Source organism: Embiotoca jacksoni, unplaced genomic scaffold (genome assembly GCF_022577435.1).
Source record: "Embiotoca jacksoni isolate LCO1_2020_lvr unplaced genomic scaffold, fEmbJac1.0.p SCAF_20, whole genome shotgun sequence".
Lineage (NCBI taxonomy): Eukaryota > Metazoa > Chordata > Actinopteri > Embiotocidae > Embiotoca > Embiotoca jacksoni.
Genome location: NW_027185341.1, coordinates 219,979 through 242,765, shown reverse-complemented (window position 1 = coordinate 242,765; position 22,787 = coordinate 219,979). Strand labels below are relative to the sequence as shown.

Below are 22,787 nucleotides of genomic sequence, written 5' to 3'. Positions count from 1 at the left end.
TTTATGACAAATATAATAATAACAGGTTATGTCACTGTTAAACTGAATTTAAATGTAATTAAAATTGAAAGCGTCAGGCTGGATATGTAGACTAAAACCTCTTGTATTGCTTATATATCAGTTTTATATTATATAAGTTATACATGGGCCAGTATTTAGTAACAATTCATCTCAACATGATAACTTTCAAGTCAAGTCAAGTCAAAGGTTTTAATGTCAATCCACCATATGTACAAGACTACAGAGGGATCGAAATATTGCTTCTCACAGACCCATGGTGTGCAAAATAAAAAGATAAAACAAAACTTCTGGTGCAATTTGTGTAATTCAGTGATATGTAAAACTCCACTTCTACAATGCTAATATATAACATATAACAGGAGATTACGCAGGGATTTCGTCTCACCTGAGACCATGCCCCTGTCCTCCACTGGGCGGGGCACACGGTGTGGTTACAGGCTCTCCTCATCTCTGGACGACTGTCGGTGCAGTGTTTGCTGTGGACGAGCCTGTTGGTGCCGTTGTGGAGCGCCTGCATGCACTGCACCACCCTGGTCTGGTAGCCGAGCTTCCCGCAGGTCTTACTGCAGGGGCTCCACTCTTCCACCACCCATCTGTCAGCACAGCAGTATCTCCCTTAATGTTTGCCATTTCACATGGTAATTCACTGCTAGTTGCTAGTAGCTCTTATATTCTATTAAATTGGCATAAGTCAAGTCATTGTGGACAAATGGAGCAGAAGCCATTATAACTACTACTAATGCAGAGTAGTTCTAATGGCTGCAGGATATAGCTTTGCCATTATTGGCTGTATACTGTATCTGGATATCCATTTGAATATCAGTTGTTAAAGGTGACTTACGTGGGCTGGCTGCACTCTTGGATGTTGCAGCGTTTGCGGATGGGTTTAGGCTTTTTGCTGGTTTCACAGAAGTTACGATGCACCAAACGACTGTCACTCTTCCTCCTGCATCCATATTTTGTGTACTGTATGCCTGAGGGATTACAAACGTGTGCATAATGAATCCACCTGCAAGGTCAAAGGTCATATACAGTATATCTAGTCTACAGTGGGGTAGAAAAGGCTGACACCACACTGAAATATCTATCATATTTTCATGTAAAACTGGAAATATTCAGAAAGTTGGTGGACTTAGTATAATATTTCTATAATATAAGATCAGATATACAAAATGAAAAATAAATATTGACCATTCTACATTATTTCTAGGTGATCATGTTAACTATTATATATATTATTATCATATATATAAATATATATATATATAATTATTATTATTATATCATTGTTTATTGGTTCTATGGCTTCCTCCCACAATCCAAAGACACGTGTTTTAGGTGGACAGATGCTTCTTAATTGGCTGTAGTTGTGAATGGTTGTCTATTTTTACTGGACTTTGAAACGGGACGGGCTCATCATACTTTTCCATATCTTTGCCAGAGTCAATCATCAGTGTAATTTCATGTGATAATTGTCATTACTGATTAGTCTTTATTACTATTCCCCTTTATTGATCTGTTGACCTATTGTTTATTGTATAATGTGGAAGTATTTCAAGTTCCCAGAGAAAGTTGGGCTTTTAAGGTGTGTTTAGTCTGAAAACAGCTAAAATTCAAAAAATATTGGATTTATAATGAAAAAGAGACAAAAGAAACAAATCTTCATATTGGAAAAACTGGCCATAGAAAATGTTTGTCATTTTGATATAACTTATTCACAATGCCACTACAGATCAATAAGAAGTAGGTGACAAAACACCACAAACATCAGAGTAGATTAATCTTAGTTTTGTTTCTGAAAATCCACAAAGTTACAACTTGCAGCTATAATTGCGAATTTTAAAAAGAAATACACACACACTCACTGACCTCCTCCACAAGGTTTGGAGCACTGAGACCAGCTCTTCAGTGCCCACTCATATGTATCCAGCTCAGCAAGAAGCACATTGTTGTTGGTTATAAGCGGTAACAGGTCCTCATGTATAATATACTTATATGTTAAACTAATTTTTACATCTTCTTCTTGAGGAATGACCTGCAACAAAGTGAAGAGAGAGATAAATAGGGCAAATTAGAGCTCAGAAAAAGTTAAAGATGATGATGATCCAGTTGCCGTACCACTTACCAGAACTATGATGCCTTCATGTAGAGGGCCACTTGTTTTAAGTGTCTCCTTCTCACTATCGATGGAATACTCCCACTGTAAACCATTTTCGATGAAGGTCTTTGATTCAGCTTCTTCACTTTTTGCATTAAGGAGGAAGTTTCCAGTGACTTGATTCTTCACAGCTACAATGAGAAAAAGGCAATTTTACACATTTCATGTGGATTCAAGGTTTATTCATTAACAATATCAAGAAAGGAAAAGAGAGCATCTTGCTAAATGCCATGGCCATTCTGATCTGTCCAATTTAGTCCCACAGAGAGCCATTGTAAGCTTGAAAGTCTGAGTCTGCAGCTCCTTGTTATACCTTAGGATATTTTTCAAAGCTCCGGTCTCATTACTTTTCACCCTACTGCTTAACAAAGAGCATGCAGCCTAGATTTAAAGGCTTCATCAATGCATCGTGCTCCACCTTGTTTGCTGTATTAGGCTCAAACTGAAAGTTATTACCATAAGTCACCAGAATAAGCTCCTATAATGTGAGTCATTGCAGGGGCGATTCTACATGTATTGCACTGTACCAATATTTTCCAGTGGTGGAATTAAATAGATGTGAGCCTCCGTGGAAAATAAGGTGTAATTATTTTTGCCTCTCCAGAGGATCCAGACTAAATAAGGTTCTTGCATTGATAGTGTTTGTTAAATTAAGCAAAGGCAAAAAACGAATCCTTCTAATTAATTTCTACTTTGATGAAAATTGTCATTAATAGAAATTGGGGCACAAAATGTGTGGTAATTATTGCATCCTGGCACTGTTTAAGTTTTTAAAGGGATAATCAACTGAAAATTGACGTTTTGAGTATAAATGTGCTATTTAAGCTTGACCGGTATATTTTAAACTACGCCTGCAGTATAATTCACTTCCTCAAAAACAGATTTATACATTCAGTAAAGTAAAATTGCTAAATATGCTAATTTATTACAAGACTACAGCTTGTGACAAAACAGAAGCTATTTTTAGCCGTAAGCTGTTGTTTAAAATATGCTAAACATATGGATCAGTGGCGCAGAAATCCATTGTGGTGCAGGAGTGTGCAGCAAAGTTGCTGTAGATATTCTTCTTTTTGCCTTGTCATTACAGCTGCTACAAATACACTGCTGTCCTTTATGAAGAAGCAAGATTTTAGATTTTAGTGAAGTCCCACTTTAATCTGTTAGCTCTGAAGTTGTTTTTTTTTACCGATGTCAAAGACAGTTAGAGAGTTATCTAATCTTGTATAAACTTGTTTGATTTTGTTTCAGATTAGTGGTAATTTGATCAAATTGTATTAATGTAGGCAATGAAACAACATGTGCTGCACATTTGAAGCAACCAATTGATTAATTCATTGGGCTGCATGTTCAAGAGTCACTTGTACATCTGTATAACGTTGGTTTGCACAACAGAAATCTTTCATAATGTCCTTTAGGGCAAAACAACTCACTGATTCATTTTAACTGTGGGTGTTTTGGGTAAAATTACCTTTCAGACTGTGGAGACTTTTTTCTCTGGTCTGAAGCAATCCATGAAATTATGTAGCTACTTTCACAGGGTGAATCATCCAGCAACTACAGTCTAGATACCTGTATTTTGGCCAGTAATTCTCCTCACAAACCATTTATCTTTTTTCCAACACTCACCTATTATATGAGGAGATGTCTCGTTCTCTTCAATGACTATGTGGCGGGCTCCTATTGGGATGTCGAACATTTTCAGCATGCCTAACAAGACAAAGAGACACATCATGGTTCACCTGGCAGCCTTAAAAAGCGGACATATAATGAGCTGCCAAATATTTTCTGAATCATGTTACTGAGACAGAAAGTTTGCTCCATTTTTTCACAATCAAATGTGGTCAAACACAGGAACCGGGATGAAGATATATCACTGGTTAATGGATGAGCAGTTTTGAGCTGAAATGTCGACATCAATTACAGCACTGGTCTCTCCGTTTAGTTGTTGCTTACCATTCTTTTTGGGGGTCTTGGTGAGTGTCAGCTTCACGGTGCGGCAGTGAGAATTGTCTCCCTCGCACACTCCACATTTGTCCTCTTGTTTGTAAGAGCCAACCTCCTTGTCGCAGCCTACATGCTGTGAGGGATAAGAGCAGATACAGTCAATCAAAACCATCACACTGCTGCATCTGACTTTTATACAGACTTAAATTACTGTGCGGGGCAAATGGTGCCATGGGGGAAACGCAGCACACATCTGGTTTGGATGGTGTCTGGTTAAAGATGAAGCCTGTTGGAAACACCTGGACATAATAGGAGCGTAGCCACAACACTGAGCACCTGTCCTAAAACTTTCAACATTCTGTCCAAGGTGAATAATGACACTAAATAAAAATTTCTGCGTGTGTGTCAGATGAAAGTGCAGAGTTGTGCATTATTTCATTCATAATTTTTACAGTTCAGTCATCAAATATCTGCTTAACTCCTAAGGACACTATTTTCGTCATCAAATTACTCTCTACTAAAGGTTAAAGCAGTGCAGGGAAAATCGCATTTGCAAAGCTCGGCTCAGCTAAAGTAAAAAATTCCTCTGGACTATTTGCTATATGAGGATGCGGATCTCTGGTACAAAACTGGCATCGAAATAAGTGTGGTAATAAAATAATGGCAATTTTAAATCTGATTTATTGTAGTATTGTAGTGTTTACACAGTATAAAATTCTATTTTGAAATGTTTATTTTTAGAGTGACATGTTTATGTTAACATTAGTGCTGAATTTTAAATGATATTTTGGCACGTTTTTGTTGTGTAATTGGCATTTACAAAATGTCAGTATTCTCTGAGATAACGAATGATTATACATGATTAGGGAATTAGAAAAATAAATGATATTTAAAGTCCCCTTCTAAGCAGACATGTGCTTAGTTTGTTGTTACTGCTCTTGGATGTTTGGCCTTCTTAGTGCGGAATAATCTGAATGCAAAGTCTGACACTAAAAGACAATTTTCACATTTCATTTTCATAATTGAGAAAAGGTTTCTCTGCTCATCTTCAATCTGAAGCTGAGATGTAAATGTTCGAGCATGATATTTTGTAACCACTAGCTTGGGTGATGTGATTTAAAAACTTCTGCAAAAACACAAAGATAATGGATTTTTCAGTGAAGTAAAAGACGTGAACAACATTTGTATTTTCATAGCTTTTTCAATAAGTTAAAAGGAGTTGGTGTAATTAGAAGAATTTTGGATGATATTTTCCTTCTGGTAAAAATCCCATTAGACATAAACTAATACTCAAAGGCGTATTTTACGTGTCAAAAAGGTGAGTCCACAGAGTAAACACTTACCAGACACTCTCCTCGAGCGCACACGCTGAAGGGGTCTAAGTAGCTGCATCGTGTCCCATCATGCATCACTTGGTTCATGAACACCACCTCTCCTGTATCCTTTGACTTACAGCTCAGCTCACATTTACGGGCCTCTGAAAACACACAAACACACACTTCGATTCATTCCAGTATCTTCAAGAATCTGACAAAGAAATGAACAGGTCCCAGAGGAATGATAACACCTACGAATGTGCTTGCGCACGGTTGCTCCTGCAAATATCATCAGTCCACTTGCCGCTTTGCATAAAAATGTCAAGCTCTGAAACGGAGAGCCAACTTTGCTTCACTCTTTACAGACTTACCATCTGGGTGCTCATACGGCAGCCAGGTGTGCTTGACGTTTTTGTGGTATTTGTTGCTTCTCTGGATGCACTGCTGAGCACGGAAGTCCTCGTAAGGGCCAGCACACTCCTCCGTGTTGCACATCTGGTAGTCGAAAACAGAGCCGGGGCAGTCGCGACCACCGTAGGCAGGCCTGACCAATGACAAAAAAAACGATGCCTTCCATCATGATATCCCCAAAGATTCACAACTAATCCTTCTTGGTGTAATTCCAGAAAATGAGTTGTAAGTCTATTAAAATTAGGTGGTTGAAACCGGATCCTTCGACATATTTAAAATGTTATGAAATGGAACAAACAGAATATCCGCCAAGACTCCAAAAGCCCAAAGAGGATACAGAAAATAATGTAAGACATGGAGTGACAGCTATAGCCAGCAATTTAATGTAACAAGCGGAAGGGAAAATCCACTTCAAAGATTGAGTTATCACCATCATCTGCAATTTCTTGCAAGTTTTTCCTGCGTTAAGTATTTATTTCTGTTTCCCTGTTGAACCATATTGTGGAACAACAGAGTCCATCAACACTTCAAAATTTGAACGCTTGAGTATTCATACAAACTTTCTGAGTAAATCTAATTTTATCACTGACCTCATCCCAGTTTAAAACTCAAGTCTAACTTCATGAAATAATCACAAGAAGTCCAAAAACAGGAGGAAATGATACATGGATATGTGCTGTCGAATGTAAGTCATAATGCTGCTTCATAATATATCTCTATCACTAGACATCCTTTACAATGTGAACACAATACATAGTGACAAAACCAGCCCTGCTATTCTGGTCTGTAATCACTATTACAGTACCATCATCTGTTGATTGAACATCAAATGAACTATTTTGGCCCTGAATAAGTAGCCGATTTAGTTTCAGTGTGTTCTCTTTTCCTTTTTACGGGCCACCCAGAATTAGTTCCACACTCACGAAGGGTTGTTGCACTGTCTGCTGCGAGAGCGAACTCCACCTCCACAAGTTCTGGAGCAAGAGCCGAACTTTGACCAGGAGCCCCAACTCCCATCGTGGCCCTGAGGCTCCTGGCTGGATCTCCAGATGCAATGGCCCTTGAAGCACCACTGAAAATATGACAAAGGCAGGAGAAAAGACAGCACTAAGAGGCCGAAAGAAAGAAAAGGATGTCTCGACAAATAACAGCTGACGACTATTTTCTCCCCATTTAATTTCTTCAGAGAACTCCACTTTGCAATTATTGTACACGCACCCACACACAATAATTGGAGTGACATTTCTTACTTTTCCGGGTGCACACTCTGTCCCGTCTACCGGAGGTCCTTTTTTGGTTTTACAGAAGTACTGGTTGTCGGGGTGGCTGCACCACAGTTGCTTGCAGGGGTCGTAAGTTCGAAACTAAGAGGAAAACAGCAATTTTAAGCTTAAGCTATTCTTTTTGGAAATAACTATAAAGTAAGTCATGACAGTGAGAAATGAGGTACATGTTGTTGTTTTTTTATTGTTCTTTTAAATCCCATTGTATTTGTGCTGTATTATAATATTACACCGATTTCTTTTCTAATGCTACATTATATATATATATATATTATATATACGTCATGTATATATACGTCATATATATATACGTCATGTTTATTTTGTTTATCACACTGTGTGGCGGACTTACAGCTGTGCACATTTTATAACCAACACCAAAATCAAAGCGGCACTGCTCATCCATTGAATAATTTATCCCAGGGAGCTCAGGAAGTTTGGGCCACTTATGTTCAAAGGGATCATCCAGCAGGCAGTCGTAGGAGCTGAGGAAAAGATGAGAATAATATCTTCATAAATGTGACAATATCATGTTAGATCTTTGGACAGGAGACCGCACGAGAAAAGAAAAAAAAAATCAATAACACACTGAGTTCACACCAACAGCTGTGCAGCCAAGAGAAAATGAGGAATAGTGGAATGGGAGAGGCAGAACGTACTGGATGTATCTATTGAGCTCCTGCTTGCTGCAACGTGACCAGTGATAGCGGTGGAAAGCTGCCTGGACAAGAGGTGCCATGATGCTGCCCATACTGGTCTCATCAGCACAACGATTCCCCTGACCGTCATGCTCCATGCCCAACCTAAAAGGGGGAAGACAAGTATATTTAACAGGAGCGCAAGCAGAGTGAATATGTGTCTTTCCAAGGGTCCACAGATCAACACTAAGTCTTGTCCTGACTATCGATCACGTCCTGAGCACATACATTCTTTCATTTTCTGCTGCTGCTTTCAGTAACGCACGCTACTTACACAAAAACTATTTTAATATAAAAAAGAATTGGTATCGATATTCTGATCCTGGTATTATTTGGAACAAGATAATTTTTTTCTGTTTTTAGACATCTTTAACAACAAACAGCACCAGAAGATTGACCCTATTAAGAATGGAGCCAAATCTTCTCTTCCAACTCCCAGCAATAAAAAGGAAATAAAGAAATTCCATGATTACTTATAATATTCACTTTACATGGGCGCATTTTTTTTTTTTTTTTTTTTAAATAAAAAAATCTTTTGAACGGTAAAATCCCAGAGCACCTTTCAGACAGGCACATCAAGAAATCCTGGCGTTGGTGGAACCTGACCACTGCCAGGATTTTAGCTCCATTGACGCACAGACAAAGCCTCAAAATGATGACCATACTGGCCATTACTGCAGGAGGTACTCATCTATTTCACAAAATGTGGACAGAAAACCACAGGAACATGCTTCAGCTGTTCAGAGACTGATTAAAAAGAAATCCTCAACAGTGCTGCCACCATCTGTCCTTCCTTTATATCATCTTTAGCTCCATGTTGAGACATTGAAGTGAAATACTGTCAACAAGGGGTTACAAAATACCCTGCAGTAACCTGTCTCATCCCTGTTGGAGGTGACAACACAGGAAGGCATCTTTGTTGACAAAATAGTAGAACCAAAAACTAAACATTACCATCACAAATATCCGACCTACAGTGCATAATCTGGATTGCGTTAGTTTAAAATAGGTGAATCTAATAAATTACCAGCTATATGCATGTTCACCATGTAGCTATACATTTATTCGGAGTGTCCTTGGACAAACTGTGTATATAAACAGTTGCCTGCTGTGGCCCATAGTAACACCATGAGAGGGATGACAGTAAATCAAATTAAGCTGCGGGTGGTCAGATCAAAACAACAAATACATACTAAACCCCTCGTTAGAGCCGAGGGGAGCTGCAGAGTCAGGTGATGATTCTCTGCTGGTTCATCACTGTGAGCAATGATGAACTTTCACACACACAAATGTAATCAACAATTGATGGACAGTATTGATCATTGCTACATTAAATCAATGATCCATTGGTTGCTTCAGGAAAATCAATATGTGTTTTCCTTATTGCATATTGATCATTTATTGAATGATACAAACATAACGTGTCTGTGTGCTGAAAGATTAGCACTTATTCATCCATACAGCTTGAATTCTACCTAATCCTGATCAGGGTCATGGAAAGCTGAAGCTTGTTCCGGTGTAAACTGGCCATAAAGGCAGATGATGCAGCAGTGAAGTTGTCTATCAGCCGATCACAGAGCTAAAACCCACCTACTGCAGTGTTCTTTTCATGAGTTTGGACTGAGGACACCAAAGCACACAGACAGGACCCAGCTAGTCATGTCTGGTTTTAACGCGGGTCGACAGCTTTAAGGACATCACAGAAACACTGTGCTGCTCTGATGTATACGTAACAAAACCTATTTCAGGATTACCAAAAATAAATAAGGTCAATTTCTGACAAAGCACGAACAAAAGTTCTCCACACATATCTCAGAAAAGGTTTTGGATTTATGTCATGAATTTATCCATTGTGAAATTCATGCCTCATATGGGGAGGAAATGTTTGAAACTGAATTAGATGATTCAGATGAACAGGTCTAGCTGCTTCTGAAAACGCTGACAAGCCTTCAAATAAGCTGATGAAGAAGATGGAAATCCAATAAAACCCTTTACATCAGTAAAACTGTCCAAAAATACAAATTAATTGTACAACACATCATTTAAACAGGACCTATGAGATGAAGCTTTCTAGGTCAGTAAGTGAAGAAAATATCACATTTTCCTTTAAAAACGTGATTTTACAGAACAAGAGTCAGTCTTGCTAAAGTACTAGAAGTGCACATATTACTTACTGAAGAATAAGATTCTACTATTCAGCGTGGCAATCAGGTATTTTCTGTCTGAATGCTTAATGAAGGATTACTTGCATTTTAGCAGTATTCTTCATTCATATGTCCGAATCTGTTTTGGTGCTTTGTGAAGAATAAAAAAGATTATTGTTAAAGTTACACAATGTCCATTATATCTTGCTCATTATGTTCCATCTATTTTGATATCTAGGTAAGCTCCACTGCAATTATATGAAAAGGACAGTGAGGACAGTGACAGAAAAATGGACACTAGTTTTCTCTGCACTTCAAACAGTAGGAATACTATTTATTTGATTTCTAATGGCAAATAGTCTGAATTTTAAAAAGAGTAAATCACTTTCATCCTGATTTTTGTTAACATTCATTGAAAAGTTGTTCTGTTTCTTACTGCAAGAGGACACTGTTCACCACAGTTTGTTGCAGGGACAGTTTAGCACATTTGCTTCTGGAAATGAAAGACTGTTGTTATTTTTATTTATTTTTTTATTTTTTTAATGAAAGTTTAATTTACATTCTCACTTTTCTTGATTATGTAATCAATACATTTGAATAGTTTTGAACTCTTGGATCCCTCCGCAATTAATTGCGTCATTCTGTGTGGAGGGTTCAGAATATTTGATGGCTGTTTTGACCGATGTTCACATTTGCATTTTATGTTTCTTAGTCAGTCAGTGTGGTGGAAATATTCAGGGTTACGGGCTTAAAAACAAAAACAAAACAGGTACTCAGATCTACCTGGTGACCAAACATTATCGTGTCACTGTTGTCCAGTTTGGCGAGTATGATGCCTTCAGCCTTTGATTTGGTTGTGCTTGATGATTCAAAGGTCTCTCAGCAGAGGCTTGAACCCTTTCCCCTGTTCACTGTTGACCGATAAAGACATTGTTGACATGTTCTCCTGCTCTTTTATGTGATGTGGCAGTCAGCACTTACAGTACCGCATAAGCTTTCAGAGCTTCATTAGAGGAGAAGCAGGCTATTTGAAGCTGCGTATAATTATAACAACAGCTCAATAAATTATTGGATTGGACCTAGCCTGCTACACTGATTTTAAAAAATTAACCAGAGAGCTGCACAGATGTGGAGGTAACTACTTTCACTGATGTACCTTTCATAAAAGACAAGGTTGGGGGTACTGGTAGCTTAATGGTTCAGGCAGATACCACTTACAGTGCATCCGGAAAGTATTCACAGCGCTTCATTTTTTTCCAAATGTTGTTATGTTACAGCCTTATTCCAAAATGGATTAAATAATTTTTTTTCCTCAAAATTCTACAGACAATACCCCATAATGATAACGTGAAAAAAGCTTTTTTTTAATTTTTGCAAATCTATTAATAATATAAATCGAAAAAATTACATGTACATGTATTCACAGCCATGATACTCAAAATTGAGCTCAGGTGCATCCTGTTTCCATTGATCATCCGTGAGATGTTTCTACAACTTGATTGGAGTCCACTTGTGGTAAATTCAGTTGATTGGACATGATTTGGAAAGGCACACATCGTCTATATAAGGTCCAACAGTTGACAGTGCATGTCAGAGCACAAACCAAGCCATGAAGTCCAAGGAATTGTCTGTAGACCTCCGAGACAGGAACGCTGGAGCTCTGTCAGAGTGACCATCGGGTTCTTGGTCACCTCCCTGACTAAGGCCCTTCTCCCCCGGTCGCTCAGTTTGGCCGGGCGGCCAACTCTAGAAAGAGTCCTGGTGGTTCCAAACTTCTTCCATTTACGGATGATGGAGGCCACCGTGCTCATTGGGACCTTCAATACTGCAGAAATGTTTCTGCACCCTTCCCCAGATCTGTGCCTTGATACAATCCTGTCTCGGAGGTCTACAGGATGCACCTGAGCTCAATTTTGAGTGTCATGGCAAAGGCTGTGAATACTTATGTACATGTGATTTTTTTTTTTCGTTTTATATTTTTAATAGATTTGCAAAAATGTCAAAAAAACGTTTTTCACGTTATCATTATGGGGTATTGTGTGTACAATTTTGAGGAACAAAATTAATTTATTCCATTTTGGAATAAGGCTTTAACATAACTGTGGGAAAAGTGAAGCGCTGTGAATACTTTCTGGATGCACTGTAATTATAGGTCAATTTCAGCCTGTGCTGCATGGTTGCATGTCACTTCCCTCTCTCTTACCTGGTTTCCTGTCTACACCCACACTGCCTTTCATAATTTAAAAAAAAAAAAAAAGCAAAAATACCAAAAAACTGCAGTAATAAAAAAACAGGTTGACATTTTGGAAACATGTTTATCCACCTTGATACTACCCTCGTTAATCATACATAAAAAGGAGAGTTGGCACCTGGAGACCAGATGCTTCGTTTTCTAAGACAACAGAGCCTCGTTAAAGTTTGATTATAGACGACAGTTATACACTGCCATGCAAAATTATCAGCTTAATTGAATGCAGTCAGATCCTGCGAGACTCTGCAGGCCCTTTCATCATGATGCCATTACTCACACATGGCCGGTTTCGTGAGCAACCACAAAGGCGGAGGAGAAGCCGTCCTCGTGGTTCAGAGTGCAGCTCCTCAGTGGGTGGCACATCCCCGTCACTGGAGCATAACCTGGGCAACAGAAAAAAAGACCACACAGCCCAAATAATCAAGCACCAGAGTGGAGGTGGTGACATTCTCATGCAGTGCGATAGGGTGGAAAATTTGCTCTCTATGTGGCATTATTGAACTTACATAAAAAGGTCCACACACTGTATATATAAGTAATGATCTCATAGGTTGCATTCAGGCAGTAACACTCGAACTGACTCAAGGTGAGCTAAAGAAATGATGGACCCTCATTCAATGACTGAAAAGTACAAGTAACTGAATCATTATGTTCAAACAAGGTTAACAAAGTGTCATTGATATTCTGTATTCAGAGCCAGATGCAATTCAATGGTATCACAGTACATCTTTAGGCTATGCCAAACAACTAAAATACTGAAGGCTTTATGTCTAAATCTTAAAAGTATCTTTGCTTAATGAATAGCAAGAGAGTTTGATCAAGTGGAGAGAGTGTGAAGGAGACTGAAGCTTCTGTGTCACAGCTTGTGTATGCAACATTGCCTCACTATACCTAAAGAAAATCCCAAAGCACTTTCAGAAGCCCTGTCATCATTACCCAGCAGACACCCGCCCGGCGTCTCACAACATTTTCACACCAGGACCACAAACTTTGAAGCAAAGCACAGACATTAAAACATAACTCGATCAAGAGGTGTGCAGAGATTCAGCTTAGCGCATTTGGTTTGGTTCAGAAGCACGCTCGTTCCGGCCTTCTTTATGGCGGCTCTCAGATAATATTCATGCTTTCTGACCTTCACAAGACCATTTTTTGGCATGCAGGTAAAAAGCAGAAAATGCAGCAGGCAGACAGCTGGTGATAAAGACTCTTGAAAGGCATGTATATAAGGTTATGTTGATGGTGCTGAAAAAGAGAAATATCTGCAGCAAGTTATTTCAGTCATAGCAGAGTGTGGGTTTTTGCTACAGGATGATATTTATGAAGACCAGTTTTTGATCCAGATGATTGATGGGTCTACTCATAGATGACAGCAAAATCGACGCATTAAGGCTGCAAGTGAGATAGCAAAACATGAAAGCATTTGTCGAGCAAAACTGTTTATCTGAAAGGCAGATAAAAGGAGTTCAGGAGAATGCAGATTGCATTCCCATGATGAGGCCGTTTGGAGCTTTGCACATGGAAGCGAAAAGGTGCATGAGCAGCTATGATCATAAGTGTGTTTTTCTACTGTTGATGTCAAGAGTGAGGAGAGGGTTGGTCTCTGTCATCTGGTTGATAAACTCAAACACTGAAACATTCTGCCTGGGAAATCCTTCAGCAGTTCACAAACACTAGAAATCCTTCACAGGATTGGGTTGTTTGTAAATGTGGCTCATTAGCTCATTAGCACTTAATGATACAGTGAGACTTTTTGCATCTCCATTTGTACCATGAACTCATTCTATTTACCAAACAGCCCCAATATCTGTATTTGAACATAGAACCTACCATCTCACAGCTAAACTTTGACAAGAAAGTGTGATGTCTGCTCGTGACCCTGGGACACAGCACAGGGTCCAGTCCAGCACAGTGCAAGTTGCCATAGAAGCTGGGCTTGTTATGAACACAACACAACTGCAGCTATGGTAACATCCGGAGGTGCAACAAGCAAACCAGGTAGCCTTGGGCCGTCCTCTAAATATGACACATGTGCTTTAAAAGTCAAAAATATACACAGGTCAATACAAGATATTGAGCTTGTGCACAGAGGATGTTTGTTCATTCTGGACCCAGTTTCTCAGGAAGTTTGGCTGCTCACTTCAATTTTTTTTTTTGAAGGGCTGAAAAGAAGAAATACAAGGTGAGAAAAATGCTAAACTGAGAACAGCATGTATAGCACAAAACTCCTCACGACTGCATACATGTATAGTTGGATCGAGAATATTCTACTGATTATTCAGTTTTGTTCATTCGAAACTTTTCTTCATACACAAACTTAACAAAACTAAAAATACATTTCTTGTTTTTTCTCTACATGCCAAAAACCTTCTTCAACTTTAGCAATCTCAATTGAAATTTTTTCCAGGGTGGCACCAATGTCAAGTCAGCAAGGTATTGGAAAGATATTTAGTAGTTATTTTCCTGTGAGGTTGCCGACGGCAGACTTGGGTCCGTGACCTCTGCTGCGGCACCCACTTTTAAGTTTCCATCGACCTTACCTGGGCAAGACTTGAAGCCAACCCCTTTGTGAATGGAAGCAGATATCAGCACTCAGTCTGCACAGGCCTCGATCGAGAAAAATACAGTACCTTGCATACCTGCGGGACCAAAATCTTGCCTTGTGAGGAAGATGGCATGGTCGTGGTACTCGGCGTGGTCGGGGTCACGGCGCTGCTGCGTGTTGGCCCATCGGCACACCTGCTCAAGGCTGCGAGATGGGTTGCCACGCTCGATCAGGCTTATGGACTGCAAAATGACAAGCACCAGAGGCAAAGTTTTAATAAACAGTGAATAAATTAGTAGCGTCTCACCTCATCAATCCCCTCTACAGGGCACCGTGTCACCATTACACTTTCTCTTCAGGTATGCATGAACTGAGAAAGTTGCAGGGAGGGAAGGTTTGCACAGCCAAAAATGACATCTATCTTATATTGTACCACCTGTACAATATAAGATGTACACATCAGCTTTACCGCATGAGAGTGGGGCTAATAGGCTGAATGATGATAAGTGAAACAGTCCAGATTTCTGTGTATATAACTTCAATTCCTAAAAGACCTAGAGAGCAGATATTGTGTGCCCTGAAATGTGCCAGATTTACACTGTTAACATAAAAAACAGTCGTGTGTATGTTTTCCTCAAATTGGCATGGAGCGTCAGAATTGGTATGACTGCTGGCAGATAATATCCAGGTGGGAACTGAACTAGAAGCAATGAGAAAAATAAGTGGAAATTGAGAAATGTGTGTTTCAATTTGACAACAGAACTCATTCATGAATGAAATAGTGGGGCAATTCAGAGCGACCCTGATTGTACACGGAGCGTGTGAGGCCAAGAGAAATTAAGGCACCTAGGAGGAACTGGAAAAAACATGACTTTTGTTCATGTGCTTGAAGCAGGGTTGGTGACATAATCAACATGTTTGAGCTCATCTAATTGGCGCTTTCTAAACAGCATCTCTCAGCTTTGGCAACCAGATAAAGAAGCAAAGCAAAAGCAAAATGCCCAGCCTCCCAGCAACATGTGTCAGACATGTAGATTAAAAGGCATTTGAGGACAGGTAGCATGTGCGTACAGCAAGAAACTCACTGGTGTCTGTTGCCGTGCATGTATATTGTACATCATTAGCATTTTTCTGCAGCCTGCTAACAACCAAATACATCAAAGGTGACATTAAACGGCAGCATGTGAACAGGAAAACAAACTAAAGATACATACAATTTAATAACACTACAAATACTGTAAAGGGCTGAACTTCAATTACCAGCAAACCAACAATGATGGATTTCTCTGCTTTTCTTCAGTATTACAATATATTACTTACTCTTCATGCTCCCACATTACAATCAGGAATGAGAACGAATGTGTTTACAGTACTTACTATAGGTGAAGCGGCATCTAAGTCTTTCATAACATTATGTAAGCCACATGGGACTATTTCAGAATATCTATGCTCTGCATTATCCAGTATAATAGATCTATAATTCATCTGTTACATGAACAGACTATCACTGCCTACAGAGCTAATGTGTTGTATTAATTATTTCGTGCTGTCACAACCATGTGCTATGAAATATGTAATTTTTATGATGCAATGTTTACTTCTCTCCAATTTCATTTTACAGTTCTTTGGCACTGAGATTGAATACATTTCAGCCTTTGTGTTAGCTGTTTTTGCTGCTGTTTTGGGATGGGGGTGGGCGTTAAGATAGTTGCACTTCCTTGTAAATCAAACAGTAAGGGATTGACACTACCTGAGGCATAATCAAATTACACTTGACAAGTCATCTAACCAGAACGGTCGGATGAAGCCTGTTGGCTGAAACATTGACATAAACCACTGTTTTGTTTTTGTTTTTAACTGAATGCCTATTCAAAAAAACCCTCATGACCCATCCCGAGTAGAAATGGCCAAGAAATCATCTTTCTCTAGAAGAAATCTGGCTACATAGCTTTACTGAAACCGGGTTGTTAAAGCTATCTGTTCACAGGTTACTTTGGTGCATGTACACACACACTGATGGAGTGACATTTAAGGAATTACCCTTATTTGTTTTGATTGCCCAGAATCAGATGAGAGGATCAATATCACGTGATATCTGAACACTAAATATGTCAATTAGTCTCTCAAAGCAGAAAAACTGGAAATGGGGGAAACCACTATAACGGCTCTGTCCAAAGATAACAAAACCAGTCCAGCAGCCCCTCTAAAGCAGAACATCGAAGATCTTGTTTGTTTAATCTCTACAAAAAATGACAGTGACAGATGAGGTTTCGGTGAAGTGGAGTGTTACTGAATCCTGTTTCAGACCACAACAATACTTTGACCCTCATTCAATACACTGACATCTTTTTCATTAGAGGGTGATGAATTGTTTGTAGCTACTGTACTTCTATTTTATTTTCAGACATAGTAAAGAGCTCAATCTTTCTTATTTTCATTCCAGATGAAATTGAATTCAATATTAATTAAATACACTTCCACTTCCTGTAGGCAGTAATTAAAATGTAATACTGTACATAGATTTAAATCACTCTATTCTTATAAATCAGCAGGGCAGACTACGCAGGGAATAAAACAATCTCTGGTTTTAAACCAGTTGAGCACTAATTGTGTTTGTCTCAGTAGCCGTTTTAAAATATAATTGCACGTTGAGAAATGAGCAACAGTGTGACATAGCTCACCTGCCGGTACCCGACCATTATCATGCGGACGAGGACAATGTTGATGTTGGTGCCCAAAGATTCGTCGTGATAGATTTCATCAACCTAAAATAGGAAATGAACAGCATCTGTCAGCGAGAATGAAAAAGTACACTGAGCATGTAATAAAGGTTATTGGAAAACACCTTATAATACTGAGCAGAACACACACAGGCCAATAACAGTCAAGCACATGGCTGTCCTTAAGACAGAGCAATGAAATAAACACAGTGCAGTCGAAGTCTGTGGGAAGGAAAGTACATTTTCGATGCAAGCTAAAATTAGAGTAGGCAGGACTTTCAAGAGACCATGACAAAAGAAAATTGGAGGTCTTTAGGTTCTTTATGGCTCCAGGAGGTTCCAAGAGATACAGTGCTGAGTAATTAATAGCCATTTATCAGTAAGTAGGTACCGACAAGGACTAAAAGATGTTAATTATTGCTGCTTCAACTATGGAAATCCCTCAGGCCCTCAGGTGAGAAAAAAAAGGAGTGGAGTTTGTTTGCCTGAGTGTCATTATGTAAGCGCGCACGGTGTTTACCTCGTCGGTTCCTGTGTGAGGGTTTATTCTGAGAGTAATCAAAGGCACATAAACACAACTTTCGCTCTGTTGCTGCTCCTGGAGGTGCAGCTTTCTATCCTGTTTAGGGAACATCTTTGAAGCTTTTAAGAAAAGATAAATAATGTTTTTAATTATTTGTGCGACAAAGGTAAAAAGTTTATATTAAAGTTAATATCGAGTCCATTAATTCACCTCTCACTTGAGAATCAGTCTGCTTTATCAAAATCTGCTAAACCAAGAAGAAAACATTTGTTTGACACCAGCATTGTTCATCAGCATAAAACCTCTTGATTGTGCCGCTATACCACTTCTATGTTTTATTTCTGAGGTGCAGCGAACCAGCAGAGAGCACTTCAGCCATGAGGATCTATTTTTTTTCCAGCTTGGAATCGTGATGAAATATTTTTTTAAGACTGGCAACCGTCCAATGAAACACATTATGCAATGGCAAAGAAGGCTGACCCAGAAATGTGTGGATTGCTGTTTGGCTTTATAAGAATGCTGTGGTATGTAGATACATAACCCAGGGTCGAACTCGGAAGCCCAATTTCCATTTAAGTGTGTTGTATTTTCATCAAATGTTCTCTACATGTCGGCACTCACTCAGGGCCCCTGTGAAGGTAATCAGCCGCCTTGCTTTGCGGTTAATGAATAAAGTTCATAGGAGAATATTGGGTAGATATTTATTTTTCCATATATCAGTTAAGGAGTTGAGGCATGCAGTCGCAATAAAGACGATGTAATTCAGCTTCAAAAAGCACCCCTCACATTTCTCCATGTGACTTCTAAAGTTGTTCCTGACTGGTAATATATGGTTTACAACTGGCATTTTAAGGCCTGTGGGTTGAGACTGCCTGTGAGTGATTCATATATTTATATGTTGTGATACAAGCTTTCAAAATAATTTATCATCATTTCCTTTCTTTCAGCATGTCAGATGAGTTACTCCTGCAACTTCCAACAAGTTTACCAAAATCACAAAAGTATATAGTTTTTCCTCGCTGCTCAATAAAGTACCAAACTGCTGTAGTGAAGAAATTTCCCCTCGGGGATTAATAAAGTGAATAAAATTAAAAAAAAAAAAAAAAACTGAGACAATATGACAGCAGGGGAAGTTGTAAATCAGTGTTCACCATTCATATTAACGGTTACAATTTTCAACAATATTACCCAGAGATTGCTTCAGGTAATCTTATCTCAAATATATAACTGTTCCTAGACCCTCTTAGATCAGATTGTTAGTTAAAATGGATCCCACCCACAATACATTTATAATGCCATTCAGCCCACTGCTCGAGAAGGAAGATCCGCTGTGAGTTGTTATACTGACAGAACAACCTTTTTCCTTCAATGTACTTTTATATAAAACTGCTGCTCAAAAGAATGATATATGCTATATAGGGAAACCATGGGTTGACTTATTAAGTTGATAACCAGCTTTGTGACCCTGAGCTTGATGCAAAATTTCATGCGCGCCCTCCTATCAAATCCATGGAGAAATCACTGTGTGGCCGGACCGGTGCTCAATAAAACATGTGTAACTCAGGTGTTGATGTTGAGCAAGCGACAAAACTTGGAAATCTTACTCACAAAAGTTATAGCTTTCCCTTGGTTTGTGAACTTCACAGTACTATTTACCACTCACATGGAAGAGGAGCAGTCTTGAAACTTTTTCATCAACCCTTGTAAAACAACTGTCTGTGGTTTTGAGGAAGTTACACACTGAAACTATTTCTTGGCTCTGCCAGTGACTGTCCAGGTGTTTCGCTCTGAGCCCTATCTTATGTTCCATGTTTCACTCCTGCCTCCTGTATCTCCCTATTTACTGACCTGACAGATGTCCTCTGACCTAAATCATCCTCCCAGTCACCTGTGTGCTGTCTGCAGAACTGAAACACTATTGAAAATTATCTGTGCCCAATTTCCAATCAACTCCCATGTATACCCCACTTCCACTCCATGCAAAACTGCAAAGTTTATAAGAGCCCTGAGGTGAAGCCGATGTTTTCATTAATGCTACAGCAGATCAGCTGTCGTAAAAATAACCAGTCAACATGAAAGATAGTATATGAGTATACAAAGCAGCAGAATTACAGGGGCCAGTCATCCATATGGGCAAGACGATGCATAAAAAAAGAACTACAGTGCAATTCGATAGCACAGCATTTCCATGGCTATAATTGTTATTGCAGGAACTTTCTTTTATTCAAATTTTGTTTCATTTAGAAATCTCTCTTTACAATCTTGTTTCAAAAAAAGTGTAAATTGTAAATAATAACAGAATATGATGATTTGCACATCATGTAAACCTTTATTTAATTGATAATAGAACAAGGACAATGTTTTAAAAGTTGAAACTGAGAAAAAAATATATGTTCATTTTTAATTTGATGGCAGCAACACATTTAAAAAAAAAAAAAAGTTGGGTAATGCAAAAAAAAAAACCTCCCTGGTGAAACATCTCATAACTAATTAGGTTAACTGGTAAGAGATCAGTACCACGACTGAGTATAAAAAGAGTCTCTCAGCAGTGAAGATGGGGAGAGGTTCACCACTCTGTGAAAGACTGCGTTTGCCAATAGTGCAACAATTTAAGAATAATGTTTCTCAACATAAAGTAGCAAAGAATTTGGGGATTTCATTATCTATGGTTCAGATTCAGAGAATCCGGGTTAATCTGTGTTCGCAAGGGACAAGGCAGAAAACCAATATCGGATGGCCATGATTTTTGGGCCCTTCGGAGGCACTGTATTAAAAAATAGACCCAATTCTGTAGTGGAAATCATTGTATGGGCTCAGAAACATTTCCGAAAATCATCATCTGTGAACAGTTCATCGCTGCATCCACAAATGCTGGTTAAATCTAACAAACAAAGAAAAAAACCACATGATCCAGAAACCCTGTCTCCTTCTCTGGACCCAGGCAAAGGAAATCATGGACGTCGCCTTCTCCGGGCTAAAGTGGAAAGGGACCATTTAGTTTGTTATCAGTGCAAAATATGAAAAAGGACAGAGTGGGACAACATTTCACTTTTAAAACTCCAGCAACTGGTCTCCTCAGTTCCTAAACATTTACAGAGTGTTGTTAAAAGAAGAGGTGATGCAACACAGTGGTAAACATGACCCTCTTCCAACTTTTTGGAATTGTGTTGCCAACACCAAATTTTAAATAAGCATTTATCCCCCCCCCCCCCCCCCCCAAAAAAAAAAAAAAAAAAAAAAATCAAATTTCTCAGTCTCAACATTTGATATGTTGTCTTTGTCCTATTTTTTTTTATTTCATATGGGTTTACATGATGTGTATATCATCACAATCTGTTTTTATGTACATTTTACACAGCGTCCCAACTTTTTTTTTTTTTACCAGTTTTAGTGTCACTTTTATTGATATGATCAGTGATCCGAATCTCAAAATGAGAGGCATCACAAGTTCTCTCTGGTTCTTTCAGTATTTTGCCCTTTTGCAGACTTTTAGAAGACAGAAATATCCAGACAATATGGCAAACAGAATAACAGACAGCTACTGCTTTGCTGAAATGCCAAAAAGTGAGTGTTGGTTAGCTTTCTCTGGGTAAAGATTTATGACTGCAGAACAAAAGTTCTGTCACTGAAGAAAGGCTATCTTGGTGGAGGTCCAAATTTACTCTGGGACGCAGGGTTACACCCAAGGCATTTAAGCAAATATTCCATTCACAGAAGCCTATTCAGGTCAATATATGCTGTAGAGAACCCTTGAGTGACCCCAAATTCTCCCAGATTTGTTACAATCTCAAATTCCTTGACTGGTCTATACTGACCTATATGTGTTTATGCTGGACCCAAAACAGAGAAACTGTTGAAAAATGAGGGCAGCATCAAAAAAATAGTATCATAAAGGTTCCATGACAGCATTTATAAATATTGAAATTGAATTTTTTTTTTTCTTCATGGACTCCGTTCTATGCATTGAACTTTAAAAAAAAATACACAACGTTCCGGTGATCCCAGCTGAGGGATGGGCCAACCCCACGTATATACTGGGATAATTACAAAGCCAGGAGGAGCACACAGGACTGAAACGGGACTCTTGTGGCTGAAAATGAGAATAGCAGCTGTGGGCTACAAGCGCGAGGTGTCTCTGGCTTGTGTACAGCATCACATTGACATGGACAAAACCTGGTCCCTGGTCAAACAACACGGCCATTGTGCAGCAGGCACCTCAGCAGTCACCTTGGCTTTGCGCAGACAGGATGTTCAGTAATCAATCCCTCAGGGAGAGTTTCTCCAGGTGGTACTACACATTCTGCAGCCACGGAGTAGGGATTCAGAGGGATTTGAATGGGCAGAGCTCTTTCAGACACAGCAAGCCTGTGGCTTACGAGTGGAACTAAAGAGTTTTGACCCTCACTTATCCAAACAGCGCTTTTCTTTCTCAAAGTTTCACATTAACCTCATCAAATTTTACTCAGCATGAGGGTACTTTTTAACTTGATTTCAATTAATAGCTCAGTCCATTCTAACTCTAAGGACTTCCTTAAATTCACTTCTCCTGCCAGTGATCTGAAATACTCTTAAGTACTTATCAGAGAGCACTAGACACCAAAGTCTGACAATCATAATGTTCTTTCACAGCCACTTTACAGTAAAATCAGCCAAAGCCATTAAAAGTCAGACATTTCTCTCTGCTGAAGGCATTTGGGAACAAAATGTGAATATAATATCCTAATTAAACAAACACATCATTCCATGAAAGCAGTTTGGCACTGCAAGCGGACCTCT

General features: G+C 39.0%; 1 protein-coding gene across 2 annotated transcripts in view; it reads right to left on the bottom strand.

Moving 5' to 3' along the window:
* The window catches only part of LOC138201877 (A disintegrin and metalloproteinase with thrombospondin motifs 14), a 44,130-nt gene that overhangs the window by 4,216 nt on the left and 17,127 nt on the right, over window positions 1–22,787 (bottom strand). Inside the window, exons 5-19 of one of the 2 annotated variants that reach the window (XM_069155400.1) lie at window positions 17,450–17,533; window positions 14,854–15,010; window positions 12,504–12,609; window positions 7,793–7,936; window positions 7,486–7,618; window positions 7,101–7,214; window positions 6,774–6,922; window positions 5,811–5,983; window positions 5,467–5,600; window positions 4,133–4,256; window positions 3,806–3,886; window positions 2,147–2,310; window positions 1,891–2,056; window positions 863–995; window positions 407–614 (exon numbers count right to left, since the gene is read on the bottom strand). In XM_069155400.1, coding sequence (XP_069011501.1) covers window positions 407–614; window positions 863–995; window positions 1,891–2,056; window positions 2,147–2,310; window positions 3,806–3,886; window positions 4,133–4,256; window positions 5,467–5,600; window positions 5,811–5,983; window positions 6,774–6,922; window positions 7,101–7,214; window positions 7,486–7,618; window positions 7,793–7,936; window positions 12,504–12,609; window positions 14,854–15,010; window positions 17,450–17,533 — 2,070 coding nt within the window. The remainder of the gene's footprint in view (window positions 1–406; window positions 615–862; window positions 996–1,890; window positions 2,057–2,146; window positions 2,311–3,805; window positions 3,887–4,132; window positions 4,257–5,466; window positions 5,601–5,810; window positions 5,984–6,773; window positions 6,923–7,100; window positions 7,215–7,485; window positions 7,619–7,792; window positions 7,937–12,503; window positions 12,610–14,853; window positions 15,011–17,449; window positions 17,534–22,787) is intronic. The other variant, XM_069155401.1, reaches the window with a different exon arrangement.